Source organism: Callospermophilus lateralis, chromosome 4 (assembly GCF_048772815.1).
Source record: "Callospermophilus lateralis isolate mCalLat2 chromosome 4, mCalLat2.hap1, whole genome shotgun sequence".
Lineage (NCBI taxonomy): Eukaryota > Metazoa > Chordata > Mammalia > Rodentia > Sciuridae > Callospermophilus > Callospermophilus lateralis.
The window spans coordinates 105,015,452-105,036,887 of NC_135308.1; the positions used below are offsets into that span (position 1 = coordinate 105,015,452).

Genomic DNA, 21,436 nt, shown 5'->3' on the forward strand with positions numbered 1-21,436 from the left:
TTTTTAGTTTTTATTGAGTTGTAGATGAACACATAGTATCTTTACTTTTATTTTTTTATGAGGATAGAACCCAGTGCCTCACACATGTGAGGCAAGAGCTTTACCACTAAGCTACAGCCCCAGCCCCTCATTTTTTTTAACCACTCTTTCCATCTATGGTGGAGTCTATTTAAACTTCTCTTGAATATGGGCTGGCCCGTTACTGCTTTGACCAACGGAATATGTGCCAGTTCTAGACTTCATCTTTAGAAGTCCCAAGCTACCATTTAAGAAGTCTAACTACAATCCTGCCAGAGATAACCCAGGGAAAATTACTAAGATCATGTGTAGAAGTAAGCAATTCTGGCTATATACTGCTTCCCATATATTACCAAGATGCTCAGCAAAGAGTAAGACTATCTTGAACCTCCCAGGTCTACCCAGTTACCAAGTAAACAGCACAGAGTTACCCCTTTTAACATCACATGGAGCAGTAGAACCAAGCCTTGTTTGAATTCCTGACCTACAATATTAAGATCTATTAATAAAATATGTGATGTTTTAAGTCACTGAATTTAGGGGCAGTTTGTTATGCAGCAATAGGTAAGTACTCAGAGAGAAGTTCTGTTTAACATTAGCATCTGCATCACCAGGCAGAATATTAGAACTGCAGAATATTAAAACTGCAGATTATCAGGCCTGACTTAGTGAATCAGGATCTATATTTTAATAAGATTTCTAAGTTATCAGTAGGCAAATGCAAATTTGACAATCACTGCTATAGCTTACCTTTGGCTGCCACACACTCTAGTCAAGTTGCAAATTGGGAGTCCCAGATCAAATGTCTGAAATGACCATTCTTTCTTTGTTTTGTTTTAAATGTGCAAGGCACTAGTTCAGGCATTATGAGCATGAAAACTCTAATGGCCCTCATTATATTTTTACTTGACAGTTACTCTTTTTGGAAGTATTCCTCAGATTCTAAGAGCTACCCTAGAAACTCCTTGAAGGGCAGACCAACTCTTAAATCACTTTGTAATTCTCAAAGAGCCTAATGCAGAACAGTAACTTAAAATTCTTCACTGGATAAATGGAAAAGTGGTTTTAAAAAATAAAACAAAAACAAAGTGCATCGCACTGCTAAAAATGGGGGTGGGTGATTTTATATCTACTCTTAATATATTAGACTAAAACAAACAAAATATTACAAGTACTATAAAATTTCTTGGTTTTACTTTTTTCTAGTGAATCTATAATAAGATGCCAAGTTTAAGAACCTTTAATGAAGGGAACTCCCTGCTTCCTGAGTCAAACCATTATGTTTCCTAATAGCTTGAATTTTGGTGTTGTCTTATCTTGGACTACCACCCTGAGTCCCTTCTACTTTTACATTCTAGGCCTGACATCTCAGAGGCAGCACAACCAGAAATACATATCTGATGATAGTCTCTGTCTTTTCAGTAGTTTAAAAGCCTATGAGTGAAGAATGGAATTGAAGCTGTCATATGGAAAGTATGAGGCCAATTACAGAAACAAACTGAACACAAATGAAAAACAAACAAACAAATGAAAAAAAAATAATTATCAGGCAATAGTAAATGTCAACAAGATAATTAATTCAACATTGTTATATAACTTTCAACAGCAAGGTTGTGCTAATTCAGACTAAGCACATACATTTAGAAATTCAGAGCTTCAGACTGGTAAAGACACTTAGCAGAAATGCCTAGGACAATCCTGATTCTGATTCACTTCAGCAAGTATGCCATGACTACCTACTGTATATGAAATATAAAAAGCATTTAGGAAAATACTAATAGTTTTTGGTAATAAATTGTTTATAAGCATTTGTATTTCACATTGACTGTACTACCCTCCTATAATGACGATTATACATTCATTTTAAATATATTTTAACAGATTCATAATAACTGTCTACATTTAAAAGGAGAAGTGTGATATTTCAGCAGATGGATACAATGTGTAATGATCACTGCTAGAGTATGGATATGAGGTGTCCCCCAAAAGCTCATATGAGAGACAATGCAAGAAGGCTCAGGGGAGAAATGATTGGGTATGACAGCCTTAACCCAATCAGTGAATTAATTCTATGACAGGATCAAATTAACTGTAACTAAAGGTGGGTAGGGTGTGGCTGGAGGAACTGGGGCATTGGAGGTGTGCCTTTGGGGTACATATTTTGTACCTGGAGAGTGAGTCTCTGCTTTCTGACCATCATGTGAGCCGCTTCTCCCTACCATATTCTTCTGCCATAATATTCTGCCTCACCTTGAGCCCCAAGGAATGGAGCCTACTGTTTATGGATTGAGACCTCTGATACTATGAACCCGCAAATAAACTTTTCCTCTTCTAAAATTGTTCTTGTCAGGTCTGTGAGTCACAGAGGTGAAAAGATTGACTAAAATAAGCACATTAGAAAAACTGGCATTTATCTATCACTTCACACATATATCATATCATCTATAGCTCTTTTGAAATATTTAATTCATTGTTGTCAACCATAGTCATCCTATTGGTCTATAAAACATTAGAATTTGTTCCTCTAATCCCACTGCACTTGTACCCATTAACCATCCTCTTTCCATTCCACCCTCCCTCACACACTTCCTAGGCTCTGATGACCACCATTGTATTTTCTAATTCTTTTAAATCAACTTTTCAGCTTCTTCATGTAAGTGCAAACATGTGACATTTGTCTTTGTGTCCCTGACTTATATCAGTTAACATAATATCTTCCTGTTTCATTGATTCTCCTGCATGTCTTACTTTATTAAAAAAAAAAAAAGTCCCACCTTTACAAACTTTGCAGCAGCTGTGAGACAAGGTAATCTGATGTGACTCTGGACAATCCAAAGTTGGACAGCCTGAACTCTCAACAAGTTTCATGGTCTGGTCCTATTAGACAACAGAAAAGAAACACCTTAAATTTCATAATCAATACTTAACTAAAACGATCACAATCCAGCACCTCAGAAGGCTCTTTTAACATGCTGGTGAAATTTTCATCCTGAGAATCTCTAAATAGGTCATGGCTCCACTCCAGAAATAATATTAAATATCAACTGGAAAGCCTTCAGAATGGACAAGCAGCTCTAGGAATCATAGCACAGCACACTGCAGCCATGACTTTAATTTGCCAAATGCCTGGGATATTCCTGAATCATTTTGTTAGTTTTATAACACATGTGCAAATCGGATAACAACTGTGGCAAAGATACATTCTGAGTTATATCAGTGGCTTACTCTAAAAAAAAAAAAAAGCAAATAAAACTGAGATTCTTAAACACTGTCATTTCAAAGTTTTCTTATAAAGTTCTGTCCCACAGATATTGTCACAGATGATTCCAGTAAGGAATGTCAGTGCTCTCTCACAAAACTATAAGGAATATGAAGACAGGAATTAATGTTTCTCATAAATGAATTTCCAGTACATTTTCTGGCACATTGTTGGCACTCAAAACTTTTTCTTGAATGAAAGAATACATTGACATAAAATTATAGTTCTAGAAAACAAAACAAATTAAATCCTTCTCAAGAGAAGCTAAAATAGAAACTACTTTTCTGACTAACTGTAATAGTTCTGCCCTAAAAGCAAACATTTGGCTTCTATACTGTCAATCTCCAATCTCTTAAGAACAAGGATCATTAACAATTGTATTATGCTTACCATTGCATTACTAACTCTTAGAACTTGCAGTCTTGCATTTTAATTATTGCTCAATAGCTTGAAGTTTTAGGTACCATTTCTGTAAGTACTATTTTCATGGAATAAGTGCACATTTCAATATCTGCATTTTCCTGAATTATTTATGCAGAGGACTTTCTCCAAATCCTAGTCTGTTATTAAAAAGGTAGAAGAAGACATGTACATACCATGGAGTCAAATGCTAGTCAGTATTCGCTTTGACAGTAATAAGGGTTCTGGTAATTGTAAACCACAGTGTTGTTCTGTGTTATTATTAAAATCATCCCTATTACATATTTTCAAGGCCACAAACTGATAATAAAAGAACAAACAGGAACTGAAGTTGACAGCCCAGAAAATGGAAGCATAAGATATCTGTCAATTATCTAAAATTGTAAATACAGGAGCTAAGAGGGTCTGAAGGGGAAGAAAAAAACACAAAACAATGGAAATTCTTAATGTCAAGAATTTAGTCAAGAATGTCAAAAGCTTATGATGATCTGATAGAGTTGTGCTGTCCAATCAATAGCCATAAGCTACATGTGAGTCTTGAATACTGATTTGAATATTGAATACTTGAATATTGATTTCAGGTTGCAATTATAATGTTTTAGATATGAGTTAAATATAGAAAATTTAGATTGATAAAAATTGTATTTGTGACTTGGATCATATTTCTATTGAACAGCACTATGTTCTGAGAGTAGAAAATGGTGCTTTTATTTGAACAAACAGAAGAGTACCTGTTATGTTTTGGATATGAGAAGCCCCAAAAGTTCCAGTTAATACAGGGATATTCAGAGGTAAAGTGATTAGATTATGATAGTTATGATCTAATCGAATCACCCTAGTTTGAATGGACTGATGGGTGGGGCATGCTAGAGAAGGCGGCACTGGGGACTGCCCTGGAGAAGTTGTTCTTCCTCAGTCCATTAATTCCTTTCCCCTTCCTTCCTGTCCCCCCCTTTCTTTCTTCCCCTCCCTACTTCCACTTTTCTTCCTGGTTGCCACATTGTGGATTGTTTTCCTCTGCCATACCCTTCTACCATGGTGTTCTGCTCATTCTCAGGCCCAGTGCAATGGAATTAGTAATCATAGACTGAAGCCCTGAAACTATGAGTCAAAATAAACTTTCTCTCCTCTAAGTTGTCCTCAGTGTTTTTGATCACAGTGATGCAAAGCTAACACAGCACCTGCTGTGTTGCCTATATATGGACAACTAAAAATCAAGTAAATTTATAGCACATTTAAAATCAAATAAGCACCTCTCTGAGGAAATTTCTATACCACAATTATCACTATTATACAGTATATTCTGGGCAAATGAAAAGTTTTACACACACACACATTGAAGAAGAAAAATTTCAAATGCTCTCAAGATTCTTAAATTTAGAACTGATGTTTAAAAGTTAGAGATTACCATTAAAAAGCAGCTGACAAAAGTTTTCTACCTCCTTGAAGTAACTACTTCTCTGATTCTCTTTCTCATTTTGGAGTTACTAGATCTCACTCTAAGTTTTCCAATCCTTATATCTATAGTGGGATGGACTCACTCCACTTGAAACAGCATTAGTGTAGAGATGCTGATAGAGAAAATTCCATCTTGAAATACAGACTTAGTAATTCATTTTAATGTTTCTATGCCTCAGTTCTGTTATCTTTAAGATGTAACCAACATCATAGGAAAGCCGATTTAAAACCAAAAGAAGCAGCTTTAGTGCTTTATAATGGACATGAAGAAACCACAGCTTTCATATTCTAGAAATGAAATCTGTCACAGTTCTGCTTCTTCACATCTCTTCCTTTCCTATCTCAAAAGATTTTCAAATTAAGATGCATAAAGTGGATCTTCATTCAGATTTGATTTATCCTGACAAAATTTTTAGGATTTTCCTTCTTTCATCTCTTAATAATCATATAGGTGATCACAGTGTTATCAGAGGTGCCAGAAAAGAAAATCATTTATTTTATTCCCTACATAATCTCTACATGCTAAATCATCCCCCAAATCCATGTACAAGAAGAAAATTAAAGGATGAATGTAATGTAACCCTAAAGCAGATACCTCATTTGTAGGTAGTTTTCTTCTGACTGAAAATGACTTGAGATATAATATTTTGTTCAAGAAAAATAACATTGTAGTTTATAAAAAGCATATATGAAAAGTCAACAATATTAAGTCCAAATAAGACTCTGAAAAAGGAATGGCATAAAGCAGACCCACAGCCAATTACTTGCCCGATATATGATGGTTCACACTTAGGGTCACAACAAATCACTGGCAACACTACATGAGAAAGGTTCATTTTTTATATTTAGCTTTAAGATAGTAGGTCAAGGAACAAAGTTCAAGAGAAATACATTGGCTTCAAAAACATATTTCAAGAGACCAAAACAAAAAAAATTGTAGGAAATTCCCCTTTACATAATTTTAACTACTCCTGTCAGGACATTAACATCAATATCAATCTCATGTCCTTATAACAGTTAAATTTTTTAGGTACCTTCATGTTTTGTTTTTAATTGAATTGAGTGATATTTCTTACCTGAGTGAAAATGCCAACAGACAGAAAACTACATTTTCCTCACAACAAAAAATAAGGACTTGATTTGCATTTGTAAAATATAAGACAACTTCATAAAGCCTTAATTTAGCAGAATAGTATTTTTATTTATTGTGAAGAATATTTATAACTATTAATATATATTTTTAAAAAGACAATGGGAATGACTTTATTTGAAAAAAAAACACAATAATCCCAGTGGCTCAGGAGGCTGAGGCAGGAGGATCACAAGTTCAAAGCCAGCCTCAAAAATTTAGCGAAGTCCTAAACAACTTAGCAAGCCCCTGTCTCAAAATACAAAAGAATATAAAGAGTTTCAGATGTGGCTCAGTGTTTAAGTAACTCTGGGTTCAATCTCTGATACCAAAAAGAAATATAATTGATATTTTGAATTTTCTTTTTACACTATAATTTGAAAATAGTATACTATGGTTTGGATGTAGAATGTCTCCCAAAAGCTCATATGTTGAAGTCTGATCTCTGATGAAGCAAGGTTCAGAGTTAGGGCTTTTAGGTAATGATTAGATCATATGGGGTCTAAACTTCATCAATAGATTAACCCATTGAAAGCTAAATGGACTACTAGGAGGTGCGACCTCGGTGGAAGAAGTAGATCTCTGGGAACATGCCCTGGAAGGGTTGTCTTATCACCGGTCCATTCTTTCTGCTTCCTGGCTGTCATAAGTTGAGCAGATTTCCCTTGCCATAGCATCCTGCCATGATGGTCTGCTTCATCTCAGACCCAAAGAAATGGAGCTAACCAACTAGAATCCTCTGAAACCATGAACCAAAATAAGTCTTTCCTCATCTAAGCTATTCTTGTCAGATATTTTGGTCACAATAATGAGAAGCTGACTAACACATGTTATTACAAGGGTGAACTTTTAAAGAAACACTATATTATATAATAGAAATAATTCTGAAAGACTAATGGATCTCCTTACCTTACACTCATAGAGAACACACACTCCAGAAGAGGAATAGACTGTATTTCGTTCTCCTTCAAAGTAGGTTCTTCCTTGAAACTGGCATATCGCTTTGGAATAAAAAAATACATATATTGATGTTTTATTAGGAAAAATAGCTTCAAAGTACTCAAATCATTTTGCAATAGTATTTCATGTGTTCTCACATCTTTCTAGATATTTTAATGTCTATAAACCTAAATCCAGTCTACCATAAGGTATATGTAAATGTAAATTAGCATCTTGCTAATTGAGAGAGTAAAATAAGGTACAAAAAAAAAAGTAATAGCGGGCTGGGATTGTGGCTCAGTGGTAGAGTACTTGCCTAGCATGCTTGAAGCACTGAGTTTGATCCTCAGCACCACATAAATAAATGTAAAATAAAGATATCGTGTGCACTTAAAGCTAAAAAATAAAAAATAAATATTTTTTTAAAAAGTGATAGCAAGTTAGAATAAGACTCTGAAAAAGAAATGTCAAAAGTCAGACTTACAGACAATTATTTGCCTGAAAGATGATGCCCTACTTACAACATATTAGGCAGCACTTAGTTTGGCAACAAATCACTGGCAACACAATATGAAGAAGATTCATTTTTATACATACTTTCAGACTTTTAAAACAGAAAATTAGAAAGAAGCTATTTTAATTTTAGCAAATGAAAGCTTATTTTTTACAATTTATTTTTATTATTCATGTGTAAATATGAGTTGACATGAGGATGCTGAGATGATTTAATCTGGGCCTGCCTTGTTTACAACCAATGGTATAGATATTTAAAACACAACATCAGTGGGAAAACATGTTTTAATAAAAGTGCATAAAGCATCAAATAATTTCTTTCTTAAACTTGCAAAATATTTACAATTCATGGAAACATTTATTTACCGAACAAAAATTGTTTGCTTATTTTGAAGGGAGTATTTCACACTACCCATATCGAGTCACTTAAACAAAGGAAAGGTTTACCTTGAGGTTAATGAAGCCTAATCTTCAGGATCTTTCTCTGCCTTAGGCCCCTTCTAAGATTCAAAACTGACTTTCACTTTTATAATTTTGTATTATTTTCTTTGAAGGGTGCACAATATTGTAGATGTTTCAGTTCTCAATAACATCTAGATCTACCCTAAGATAATTACTTCAAGGAAGTGATTATCTGATCAGCCCAAGATAATCACTTCAGTGGAAGTGATCATCTGATGCAAACAGATTCTGACCCTTTCTTCCCCATGTTTACTAAAGGCAACTTTTTATTTTGGTCATATAGATTTTACGAAGTGAATATGTGCATTTCCATTTAATTCCATTACATAAATTAGAAGTAATTCTTTCACTCTTTGGAATTTATATTACCCAATTTTCCTTAAAAGCATCAACTTACTAATAATAATTGCCAACATAGAAACTAGCCACATTTTTATTACTTTCAATATATTGTACAATGCTAATACCCACAGTAGAACCCAACTTTTATCTTCACTGAAAGAATAACTGATTATTTAAAGCTACACATTAAAATATTGGAAACCATGCATATATTTTAAAGATCCAGCCTTCAACTGATTTTGTTATTCAGATTTTATTAACAAATATGATTACATAATATATACCTACCAGCCAATTGATTTTAAACTTTTGGAGCTTGCTGGAAAAGAATACAACTTGTTTGCCTAAATTACATTACTTAAAGGCTGACTGAAATTTGCTCACTCATGAATATTCAAAAGAAAACTACAGATATGTCAGTTGCATATTATCTATAATATCATGCATTAAAATAACATGTGCATTTACTTAATGAACTCAATTGATTGCAAAGTATATCTCTTCAATGTGTAATTTAGAATACGCTCTTTTCTTATGAAACCCAGTAAATTCAAAATATCAAGTCCTGACATTCCATGTTTAATTAGACTTAATAAGTACTGCATTTTATAAGATAATGAGAATAAATAAAACCTTTCTTATTTCTATTCAGCACCTGCCACTCAAAGGTTTCTAAGCCTATTAAATGACTTGATAACTGCAACCTATTCAAGTCGAAGGATATGTAGAAGATAAAAATTATTGCTCTAAGTCTTTCTTACTCAAATTGCGGGGAGGGGGGGAATCAGTACAAAATACAAGGAAAATTCTCCTTATACAAAGCCTATGATAATTTAATATTCATTCAGAGCAGATGGATCTTCTGTTCTAAACTCTTAATTCAAAATATGCATCTTGTGAGACAATAGGGCACCAAATGGAGATTGGCAGAGAGGGAGAAAGCACAAAAATAAATGAGATCATTAGTTTTTTTCCCTTTCAAGCAATGTGCATCAATGGTGAACCTGGCTTAGGTAAACCCAAAATGAGTATATTTCGTCTCATTTATTTTTTTGATCAGTTGCTGTGATTCTCCGTAATACTAAGGTTTATGTGGAATATTCAGTAATGACAGTAGGGTATGTTTTCCCCTAGGCTTTATGTGAAGAGAATGAGAAAAGCTGTAATGAGTCCTGAAAACACTGCAAGAAATAATGAAAACACCATTAGAGTGGTTGTGGGACTTTTCAAAAAGAAAAATGAGAAAGCAATAGTCATATTACTCTACTCATACATTTAGCAAATATGGACTGAACTCCACCTACATGCAGATATTCTGCTATGTACTGGTGTTCTGAAATTAATAAGACATATTTGCACCCTCACTATTTAATAGGGCAGACAGACTCACCATCAACTAATTTCAATAAAAGCCAAACTGAAATTCTATTAAAGAATCCATAAGGTCCAGAGGAGCATAGGAAAATGTGTGGTGAACTTCTGGGAACAGTTGGATCAAGGTTAAGAAAACAAACAAAGGCTGATCAAGGATCCTAACTCTGGTAACAACAGAAGTTGTTGGCACACTAGGGCTAAGGAACAGGAGGAAGAAATGGTTTTACTGGAGCCCAATGTGAGCCACAGTTACTGAGGAGAGACTGCCTAGGGAGAGCTGTAATCATGACAGCACAGCTACTGGCAGAGACTCAAACTGTGCAAAGAAAGAACAGGGAAGAAAAACGAAAGCCCCTCTCTCCTGCCTTTCAATTTCCTGCCAGTGCCTCCCATTGGCAAAAACTTCCTGCCTATCAAGGAAACTAAAGAGATGCAGTCTGCAGAAGTCAAGTTCCTGGAGTACAAAACAGGAGAGAATGAAACTGAGAGCATGGTATGCACTGGAAGAATAACTCACTATAGGTTGTTAATAGGTCTCCTTTACAAGAATACATTGTTGAGAAGGTCTAAAAGAGAGTAGAACACAGAACAAACAAGTTTTGCAGAGAAAAAAAGAGACAGATTTTTTAAAAGATAAGTCTACTTCAAGGAAAACCCGAGCAGCTTATCAAAATAAGGCCCATGGGCAGTCACAGGTTAAATTAGGGAACTATGCCCTGGAAGATCAAGTGACTAAACACAGGAAGACAAGCAGACCAGCTCTATATCCTGATTTCAACCAAGGTCTGCCCATGTAGGTATCAGAGTCAAAGTTTTAGAGAAAAGAACAATCACTGTTGCTATCACAATAAATATGGAACTACCTCTAGAATTCCCCAAACAAAAAAAAAAAACCTGCCTGCTTACTTTTCTAATAGAGTATAAGTAAAAGAAGTCACTTCCTAACAATATAGAAATGGAATAATTATTTTTACTGTATTGAATTCTTCTGTAAAAAAAATTGCATTCATATGTTTATAATTTCCCAATTTTGTTGTGTGTCCATAAGTGTGTGTGTGTGTGTGTGTGTGTGTGTGTGTATGTATTGAAAGGCATGAGATGGTATGGATACAGTTTGAAAGCCATCAGTTGTGAAAAGTTTGTGAAAAACGTTAAGTTCCTGTGACATACTCCAGATGCCTATTACTTCAAACTATTTACCAGCTTAAAACAGAATTTAATCAATTAGGCCATATTTTCAAAAACCTATATAGAGTGATTGATTGAATAAATTACTTATATTTTATTAGATGGAGAAGCTTTATATATTTTAAGATATGAAGTTTCAGGGAGATGTATGTTAATCCATTCTAATAGGCTTTTTACTTTGCAGGCTAATAAACTAGACTCCTATAAAATCAGACAAATCCACTACATAATTCTTCAGTTATTACTTTTAACCAATGTCAAATGCTTATTTATTGTGACTGGTAGATGCTGTTGTTTGTATAACTCCAGGGGAAACTATTTATATCATGGTCTATGTGAATTATTTCACCCAGAGATTTCCAATGCACAGCCTGTTCAAGCATTAAGTGAGAACATTCATAAGGACTTGGGGAAATTTAATAGGATAATATAATAATTAGTGTAAATGTTTTACCAAAGTTAAGTTAAACACAGAAAATTGCATAGTTACTAATACCATAATTATATTGGAGTCAGCAGAAACCACTAATATGAATTCTTTTCACTTTGTTTTTCCCCATTTAAAAGTATAATACAATTAAGAGCCAATTGAAAGGCATGAGATGGTATGGATACAGTTTGAAAACCATCAGTTATGAAAAAGTGAAAGTAATTTATAACACAGATTAAGAAACACAGATTCAGGCAGACTGAAATTCAAACAAAAAATCTCAAACTCTCAAGGTTTGTTCAATTATTTTGGGTAAATTCTCACCCAGATTCTTGTTTAATGAAAATTAAAATAAGTTAAGAAATCTTCTTTAAACCTCATTTTTCCCTTTACCTCTGGTCCCATCTTTGGATTGTGCATCTTATGATAAAAGCAAATGAAAGAAACAAAACTGAAAATTCTAAACTATACATTAAAATCCTGATTTACTGGTCATTACTGCAGAGCTAACAACTACAATTTCCTCTAATGAGATTTAAATCAACTTCTATAATCCTCTGTAGAAAGAATTATCCAAATTTCTCTCAAAATATTTTAGAATATATAAGCAACAGAGCATATCATATTTAACTTCTAAAATTTTCCATCTTTCAATCCACATTTAGCTTTTCCTTTTTATTAGTAGATCAAAAATGGATGCATCTACTTTAAATTTCCCAACTGGTATCAACACCTTTAAGAGTGATCCAACATGTAATTAAAATTATAGATACCAAAAAGAAAGACAGCAAAGTCACTTCAATAAGACTTACAGTTTCTTTAAAATTCTTTTTGAAAACACCAAGTATCAGTGATCTTTGGATTAATTAAGTTGTCTGTTAAGGTCAGAGTTTTTTTATGTTTTTTGAAATCTGCATTGCCTTTAAGAGAGTTCTTTCAAATTCCATGTATAATAGTGGTTTTTATTTTGAGCATACATGACAGTTATTTATAGGTGATATACAAATGGAAATCTGTCGACAGGAAATATCTCATTAACTATAATTATGTACATTTCTTTTATTGTAGTTTTAAAAAAATAATGTGCAATAAATGGATACATGAGGCAAACTGAAATTCAAACAAAAGAATCTCAAAAGTTTTTCAATATTCTTATAGGACTCTGATCAGCTATGCTGCATTTATCTATCCCAGAATTTTTTCTTTGTAATCTGGACTCATTTGGAGTCAGTTTTTAACAACCTTCTTTTTTTCTAGCTAGTTGTATGCATTTTTAACTTCCCCATCTGAGGACAGGGCCAGTGTTTTGTTTAACTTTAGAATGACTTAGCACCTAGCACTGGCCCTGCATAATAAACCCTCAAGGATTATTCAATTATTTTTGGTAAGTTCTCACCCAGATTCCTGTTCAATGAAAAATTAAAATAAGTCTAAAATTCCTTTTTAAACCTCACTTTTCCCTTACATCTGGCCTCATCTTTGGATTTTGCATTTTATGATAAAGGTTCTACTGGGTCTCACACAAAGATTCTGCCCTTTCTATAAAATGATCAAAAAACTGAAATAGGAGCAGGTTTGTCTTAAAAGTAAGAAAATAGCTGGTTAGTGTCATAGTAATAGCTTATTAATATAAATAATACAAGTTAACATGCTCGAAGGAAGTCTGCTTGGACAATTTGATGACAAAACATTTTCCTTCCCCTCAGTAACACCAATTTTTGTGAGTGAATGCTATTTAAAATGAACAAAAGTTCAGAGTGCTTAAATAATTCACAAATTCATTAATTATACATGATTGCTTCCTTTAACTAAATCTCATTAATTGTTTGGGAATTTAGTTGTTTGCAAAACTAATATTAGAGTTCAGGAAATGAGATCACAGGAATAGTTGTACAACCCTCCCCTGTCCTTGGGCTTCTAAAGAACCAAAGAGTGCTTCTCCTAGGGGGCCTTAATTCAGGTCAGTAGCCTATTCTTCCAAAAAGAGAACAGGCCATGAAATGCCACAAATATAGCAGTAGTGAGGGGTTAGGAGGCAAAGGAGGAAAAAAATAAGTTTCAGAATAGAACAAGAGGAAAAATTCAAATATCTGGTCCAGATCAGCCTTTGGGTTAGAGGACTGGGGAAGCAAAATTTGGATATTTAAAGGATACCAACACAATGACTAAGGCTATTGCTGGCAGGAGAGATTCTGCGCTGTTGACTCTAACTTAATTTTACCTCTTGAAATTGCAACCTAAAACATATTCTGAAATTCCTTTAACTACCTTTCCATCACTAGTTTTACTCTTGATCCTGGCTCATATGCCAAAGAATAGTGTCTTTAAAATGCAATAAATTCACATTTAGTTACCTGAAGATAAGAAAAATAAATTTAATGAGTGTAGGTAAAGATTTGAAGGAAAATACAGTATTTTTGCCAGTACCCAAATACTATTAAAGTGACAGAACATAAACACACATGAGGTGATAGGTTTCATTATCACTTTCCAAAGAAAATATAATGTATAACATAATAAAGAAATGTTCACACATTGTCAGTTTCAAAACCAAGACTAGAATCCATCTGATAGTCCTTTTGTGTATCTTTTCTTACCACTAAAAACCCAGTGAATTCAGTCAAAAGAAGAACTAGTTTTTGGTTTAACTTTGTGAAACATTTTTTCTAAAACTGGTACCTTTTAGCCATATGTTGCTTTGATATTAAAGTGAAAATGCTGAATGTGACATGCTTTGTAAATTGTAAAGCATGATGCTTTTTGCTATAAACACATATTAATACTCAATTAAGAGATTATGCATAAATACCCTGAAACTGTGACTGTGCTGTTTCAGAACAGCCTGTGGTATGCAGGCAAAACAAGAAGGGGGAAAATACTGTGGGGATAGATCTATGAGGAGGACATTTTTGCAGAAAAGTTTCCTGAGAGGTATATTAAAAAGCTCTTCTACTTTGCAACCAATACGAGTCAAGGGAGGATAAGAAGCTCAAGGTTAATTAAGAGAGCAAGATCTGTGTAGAATAAGACAAGCAGAAGGCACAGTACCATGAAGAGAATATAGAGAGCTGAGTGAGCAGACAGGGACAGAAGAATTCAAAAGCATACTTAAGATGGAACAGGACAAAGAAAATCAGAAAGTAACAAAATGAGAAGCAAAGAAATTTCATAAAGATATGCAGCAAGACTGGCCACACAAGAAAATGAGAAATGTTTACTGAGAACCTCCTGTCCCCAGGCTCTGTACTAGGAGTCATCTTCCCTGCCTTCAAGAACCATTCAGCCTAGTGTGGGAAACAATGGGCATACCCATAAACAACTATAGACAACTCAGGAAGAACAGAGTCTTAGAAAAGTAGCCTTGTAGAACAAGTTTGGAATGAGTTTTCTACTTTTTAAGTTTTGGGAATAATTTGAGGAGAAATAGTTTCAGCTACATTTTAAAAGTTTGCTAGAATTCAGCAATGAAGTCATCTGATCCTGGAAGTTTTTTTGTTGGGAAACTGTTTTATGATTAATTCAAACTTGTGACTTATATCGGTCTGTTCAGGTTTCCTATTCTGTTGACTCAATTTTGATTGGTTGTATGTGAAGTACTTTTCTTTAGTATTTAATTTTAATTGTATTTCATTGGGGTCTTGAATGTACAAAGAAAACAAAACTCTTGAGTAATCTGAGTCAAAGAATAAATCAAAAAGGAAATTAGAAAATATCCTGAGGGCTATGGATAAAGGTCAGTGATAGCATATGTGAAACCTAGCATAAAATTTCTAGTGTAAGTTTTGGTTTTGTCTTGATTTTTTAAGTGGAGCAACATGGATACTTGCCCAGAAATCTGAAGAGAGATATTTCTAATCCTGTTTAATCCCATAATATTTTATAGTTTTGTGACTTAATATAAGAGCACATTTTTTAAGTATCGTGAGTTTATTGATTTTTTCCAAATAATTCAACTGCATTTTTATAAAACAGTATATTTTTTCTTTCCAATTGATATTTCATTGGTTTGTATATTATGTATGTATTTATAAGATGTTAATAATGTTATAGTTATAATATAAATACAATTGACATAAGCAGGATTAGAAACAAACCTCTGGTTGGCATGAAATAATATCTTAGGAACATATGTACAAGGTTAGCCTCAAGCTCAATTAAAACTTTTTATTTTTTAACCGAACCCAAGTAAATTGTAGATGAGTTTTCTTCAAATCATCTAGAGGTCTCATTTAAAAGCAAATATTGATGTAGTAGATCTGGAGCAAAAGATGAGATTCTGCATGTTTTACTAGTTACAGTTGATACAGTTGATGTTTCACTGATCAGATCTTAGGTAGAAAAGAAATTTATCAGTGATTATTAACTTTACTTTACATAATACTGCATATAAGGAAATGGTTGAAAGCACCAATGTATGAAACCCAGATCAGTTATATTAGAATCTCTAAGGGACATGCCCAGGTATAAATTGTTCTTAAGAGCATCCAGGTTGTTCTAATGTTCAACCAATGTTAAAGATCACTGAGATAGACTAAACCAACTGGGAGACAAAAAACAGGGAGGAGATAAAGACAGAGAAATTCATGTATAAATTGTAGCACTGGGCATTAAATCTCATTAAATACACCTGTATTTGTACTTTGGAACAAAACATTTGTTGAAATGCATCTCAATCTTTTCAAATGACATTTCTCTTTAAGATTAAGTAAAAATTCTGACAGCTATAGTAATTACTTTAAATGTAAATGAACTGAACTCCCCATTCAAAAGATACTGAGTGTCTGAATAGATTGAAAAAACTAACAAAAATTGTCTAGCTATATGCTCTCTACAACAGACTGGTTTTAGATTTAAGGAGACAAATAGGTTGAAAGTAAATGAAGGTAAAAGATACAAAGTAAATGGTAATCAAAAGCAAAGAAAGTTATATATATATATATAAAATCTCCCCTCTAACAATGGGCACTTATATATATAAAAAGCAAATGCTGACAGAACTAAAGGTAAAAATAAATAGTAGAAAAACAATAGTAAGAGATTCTAGTATACCACTTTCAATAATGTATAGAACATCCAGAAAATAAGTCTGTAACTAAACAGTGGACTTGAAGAACACACTAAGCCAAATGGTCCTAACAGACAAATACAGACCATTGTATGCAACAGTTACAGAATATAAATACTTCTCAAGTACACACTACAGGATAGATCATGCTAGATCACAAAACACATCTTAACAAATTTAAAAGATTGTAATTTCTTCTCCAACCACAACTAGAACTCAGTAGCAGTAGGAAAACTGGAAAATTCTCAGATTCATGGACATTAACAAACTCTTGAATAAACTGAGTCAAAGAATAAATAAAAAAGGAAATTAGAAAATATCTTCAGGGCAATGGATATAGATCACTGTGTGCATAGATGTGTGTAGCATATGTGACCCTTTGGGCTGAATCCAGGAAAGAAAGAAAGGAAAGAAAAGGGAAGGAGAAAAAAAGAAAAAAATATCTTGAGGCTAATAAAAAAGAAAATACAGTATAATAAAATTTATAGGATACAGCAAAACCATTGCTCATGAGAAGTTTAAAAGCAGTAAATATCACAAAAAAGAAAGAAAGGAAGCAAGGAAGGAAAGAGGGAAGGAAGGGGGGAGAGAAAAAGAATTACCTCAAAAAAATCTACTTAGCATTTCAATTTTTCAAAATGAAAAAAAATTTATATTAAAATTAGCAGAAGGAAAATATAATAAAAAATTAGAGCATAAAACTATGAGTTAAAAACCTTAATAGAAAATAATCAATAAAACTCAGAGTTGATTTTTTAAAAGAAAACTCAGGAAAATTGATGAGCCTTTAGCCAGACTGAAAAAAGAGAGATTTCACATAAAATCAGAAATTAAGTACATTATAACCAGCGTCACAGAAATAAAATAGGTCATAAGAGACTACTATGAATAATTATATGCAAACAAATTGCATAACCTGAAAGAAATGGATAGATTCTAGAAATTCATAACCTGTCAAGATGAGTCATGAAAAACTTAAAAATATGAATGGAAGGCAGGCATGGTGCTCTACACATATAATCCTAGCTCTCCTGGAGTTCCAGACTAGCTTGTGAAATTTAGTTAGTCCTCTCAAAATGGGCTGGGAAAGTATCAGTGGTAGGCAGAGCATTTGCCTAGCATGTACAAGACATGGGTTTACTCCTCAATGATGGGTTTAATCCCAACAAACACACTCTCTCTCTTAAACACACATATAAACACACACACACACACACACACACACACACACACACACACACATATGCAGGATATTTATTCATTTATCAAAAATCTCCCAACAAAATCCCAGGACAAGATGATTTCACTGCAGAATTCTACCAAATATTTAAAGAAAAATTTATACCAATCCTTCTCAAATTCTTCTACAAATGTTTTTAATAATGTGGAACACTTCCAAATTCATCTTATGAGACCAATATTAATAACACTAGTATCAAAGATGGACAAAGACATCACAAGAAAAGAACATTACAGAACAATATCTCCAATAAATACATGTACAAAAATATTCAGCAAAACTCTAGCAACCTGAATTCAACAACATATTGAAAGGATTATATGCTATGACAAAGTATTTCCTATGGAATGCAAGAATAGCTCAACATATGAAAATAAATCACTGAAAGACTATATTGACTAAGCTAAGGATAAAAATTGTGATTATCTCAATATATGTGGATAAAGCACCAACAAAATTTAACATCATTTCATGACAATAAACCAGGAACAGAAAGAAAGTTCTTCCATATGATAAAAAGTTCATGTAAAGGTTTTTCCCTAGGATCAAGAAAAAGGCAACATTGCCCACTCTCACCACTTCTTTCAGTTCAGTATTAAATGCCCTAATTGGAGGGATTAAGTAAGAAAAAGAAATAAAAAGCAACCACATAAAAAAGGAATAAATAGGGACTGGGGTTGTGGCTCAGTAGCAGAATGCTTGCCTAGCAAGTTGGGGGGGGGAGGACTATGTTCAATTCTCAGCATCACACATAAATAAATGAATAAAATAAAGGTCCATCAACATCTAAAAATATATTTTAAAAAGGAATAAATAAAATTATCTTTGTTAGTAGATGTCATCACCTTATACATAGAAACTCTAAGGATTCCACTAAAGACCCATTAAAATTCATACACAAATATAGCTGAGTTATAGGATAAAAAATTAGCTGTTTATACACAAGGTACATTGTGAAAACATGATATTTACAGTAATATCAAGACTAAAATACTCAGGAAGAAACCCAACCAATGATGTGAAAGACACCAATATCGATAAAACACCACTTAAAGAAATTAAAGGAGACAAAAAATAAGAATCCATCCATATTTGCAGAATGAAAGATTTAACATTGTTCTAAACTCCATAATATCCAAAGCAGTCTACAAATTCAATGCAATCCCTAACAAAATGCCAATATCACTTTAAGGGTAAGGAAAAATGAAACTGGCATGGAACCACAAAAAATCTCAAGTAACAAAATAATCTTCAGGAAGAAGAACAAAGTTCGAGGTCTCTCACTTCATGACTTATAAAGCCACAACTTATGAAACAGTATGATATTGGCATATATAAAAGACACATAACCATGAAACAGAATAGAGAACTCAGAAATAAAAGTCATATGCACATGGTCAAATGATCTCCACTATGATGTAAAATACATGACAAAGATGGCAGAGGTTCTTCAACAAACGGTGCTGGGAAAATTAGATATCAACATACACAAATAAAATCCATTACACAGTACATAAAAACCAACTCAAAATGGATTGAAGATCTGAAACTAGGGAACTCCTACATGAAATTAGAAAGGAAAGGTTTCACAGTATTGGTCTTGGTAATACCCCTTTTGGATAGGAAATCAAAAATATAAGAACAAAAGCAGAAAAGAACACTACAGGTCAAATAGTACTACATTAAATGAAAAATCTTCTTCATAGTAAAATAAAAAAGCAATTAGAGTGAAAGGCAACCTACTGAATGGGAATAAAAAACATTTACAAACCATATATCTGTTAAGGAGTTAATATTCAAAACATATAAGGAATTCTTATAATTCAGTAGCAAAAATAATAACAATAACCCAATTGAAAAGAATGAGCAAAGAATTTGATCAGGCATATCTCCCTCCACCCCCAAAAAAGGCACAAATGCCAACATGCATATGAATAGGTACTCAACATCACCAATTATCAGGAAAAAGTAAATCTAAATCATAATGCAATGTCAATTTACACCTCTAATTAGTAGGATTAGTAGTGTCAACCAGCACACATTTAGTTGACAATCAATAATTTATTATAATAACAAAACACCTGTTTTTATTTTATTGATAAAATTAGTCTCTTTTATTTTATTTTGAAAAACAAATAAATAAATATAAAAACAAGTGTTGGCAAAGATTTGGAGAATTAGAACCCTTGTTAGATAATGTTGATATGAATATAAATGAGGCAACCTCATTGGAAAACAGAGGATCCTTAAAAATATGAAAATAGAACCACCATGTGATCTAGCTATCCTACTTTTGGGTAGTTTTTCTTTAAGGATCTCAAAGAGATATCTGCACTCCCATATTCATTGCAGCAGTATTCGTATTAGTTAAGAAATATAAATAACACAAGTATCTATCAATGAACAAAGAAAATGTAATATTATTCAGCTTTAAATTGAGAGGTCTTGTTCATTCTACAACATGAATGAATCTTGACTACATTATATAAGCAAAATAAGTCAAGAAAAGCAAGACAAATACTGCATGATTGCAATTAATATGATAAATCTGAAGTAGTCAAACTCATTGCTAGTGGTTGAGAGAAGAAGGAAAACAGAGAGTTGATATTCGTTGCATACAGAGTTTTAAAAAATATTTTTAGTTGTAGATATTCACAATACCTTTATTTTGTTCACTTAGGTTTTTTTTTTAAAATGTGATCCTGAGGATCGAACTCAGTACCTCAAGCGTGCTAAGCAAATGTTCTACCAGTGAGCCACAATCCCAGCCCACATACAGAGTTTTAATCATATTAGAAGAAAATTTTTAATACCGGCTATAAAATGTGCATATAATTAACAACATACTATAACTTAAAATTTGAAGAGAGTAAATTTCATCTTATATTTTTTACCAAAAAAAGAAAGGAAGAAAAAGAAACTTAATGATTTCCAACATGGAATGTTTTACATATATAATGCTACTGATTTTTAGTTTATTGAATTTTTTCAGTTATTATATTATCTGTAATTTTAGGTCTTTGAAATGTATTGAGAGGAAATGTATGGCCCAGTATAAAATTAATATTTTTGTGTGTGTCTTTTTTTTAATTTGTTTTAATTAGTTACACATGACAGTACAATGATCTTGACATATCATACATTTAAATCAGAGGGGATATAATTTCTCATTTCTCTGAGTATACAGGTTACAGAATTACATTAATATTTGTAGGTATTTTATATGTGCTTAAAGGTATATGTAAACTTCATTTGGGGGGCACAGTAATTCATATATGTCCATTAGGTTTGAATTGTTCACAGCGCTCCAATGTACTGTATCCCTAATTCTATTTTGTATGTTAATATTCTGTCATTTTTGACTACATAGTCACCAGTTGTTCCTTGTAGTTCTGTCAATTTTGTTTCATTTATTTTGAGACTCTATTATTAGGTATTGGACTGGCAAGTGAATTATGGTGCTTGAACTGTCCAGTGACAGATAAATGTCCCTCCTGGGAACTCTCAGTGCAAAGACAACAATGTGAGATTTCCCAGTTGCTGGGGGGATGTCCTGTTCCATGCCAGCCCAAAATTATTAGTACATTACCTAGGTTCAG

General features: G+C 33.1%; 1 protein-coding gene across 2 annotated transcripts in view; it reads right to left on the reverse strand.

Annotated features, from left to right (window-relative positions):
• The window catches only part of Nell2 (neural EGFL like 2), a 366,697-nt gene that overhangs the window by 195,356 nt on the left and 149,905 nt on the right, over positions 1 to 21,436 (reverse strand). For both annotated transcript variants that reach the window (XM_076852784.1, XM_076852783.1), the window contains exons 10-11: positions 7,194 to 7,285; positions 2,793 to 2,895 (exon numbers count right to left, since the gene is read on the reverse strand). In XM_076852784.1, coding sequence (XP_076708899.1) covers positions 2,793 to 2,895; positions 7,194 to 7,285 — 195 coding nt within the window. The remainder of the gene's footprint in view (positions 1 to 2,792; positions 2,896 to 7,193; positions 7,286 to 21,436) is intronic.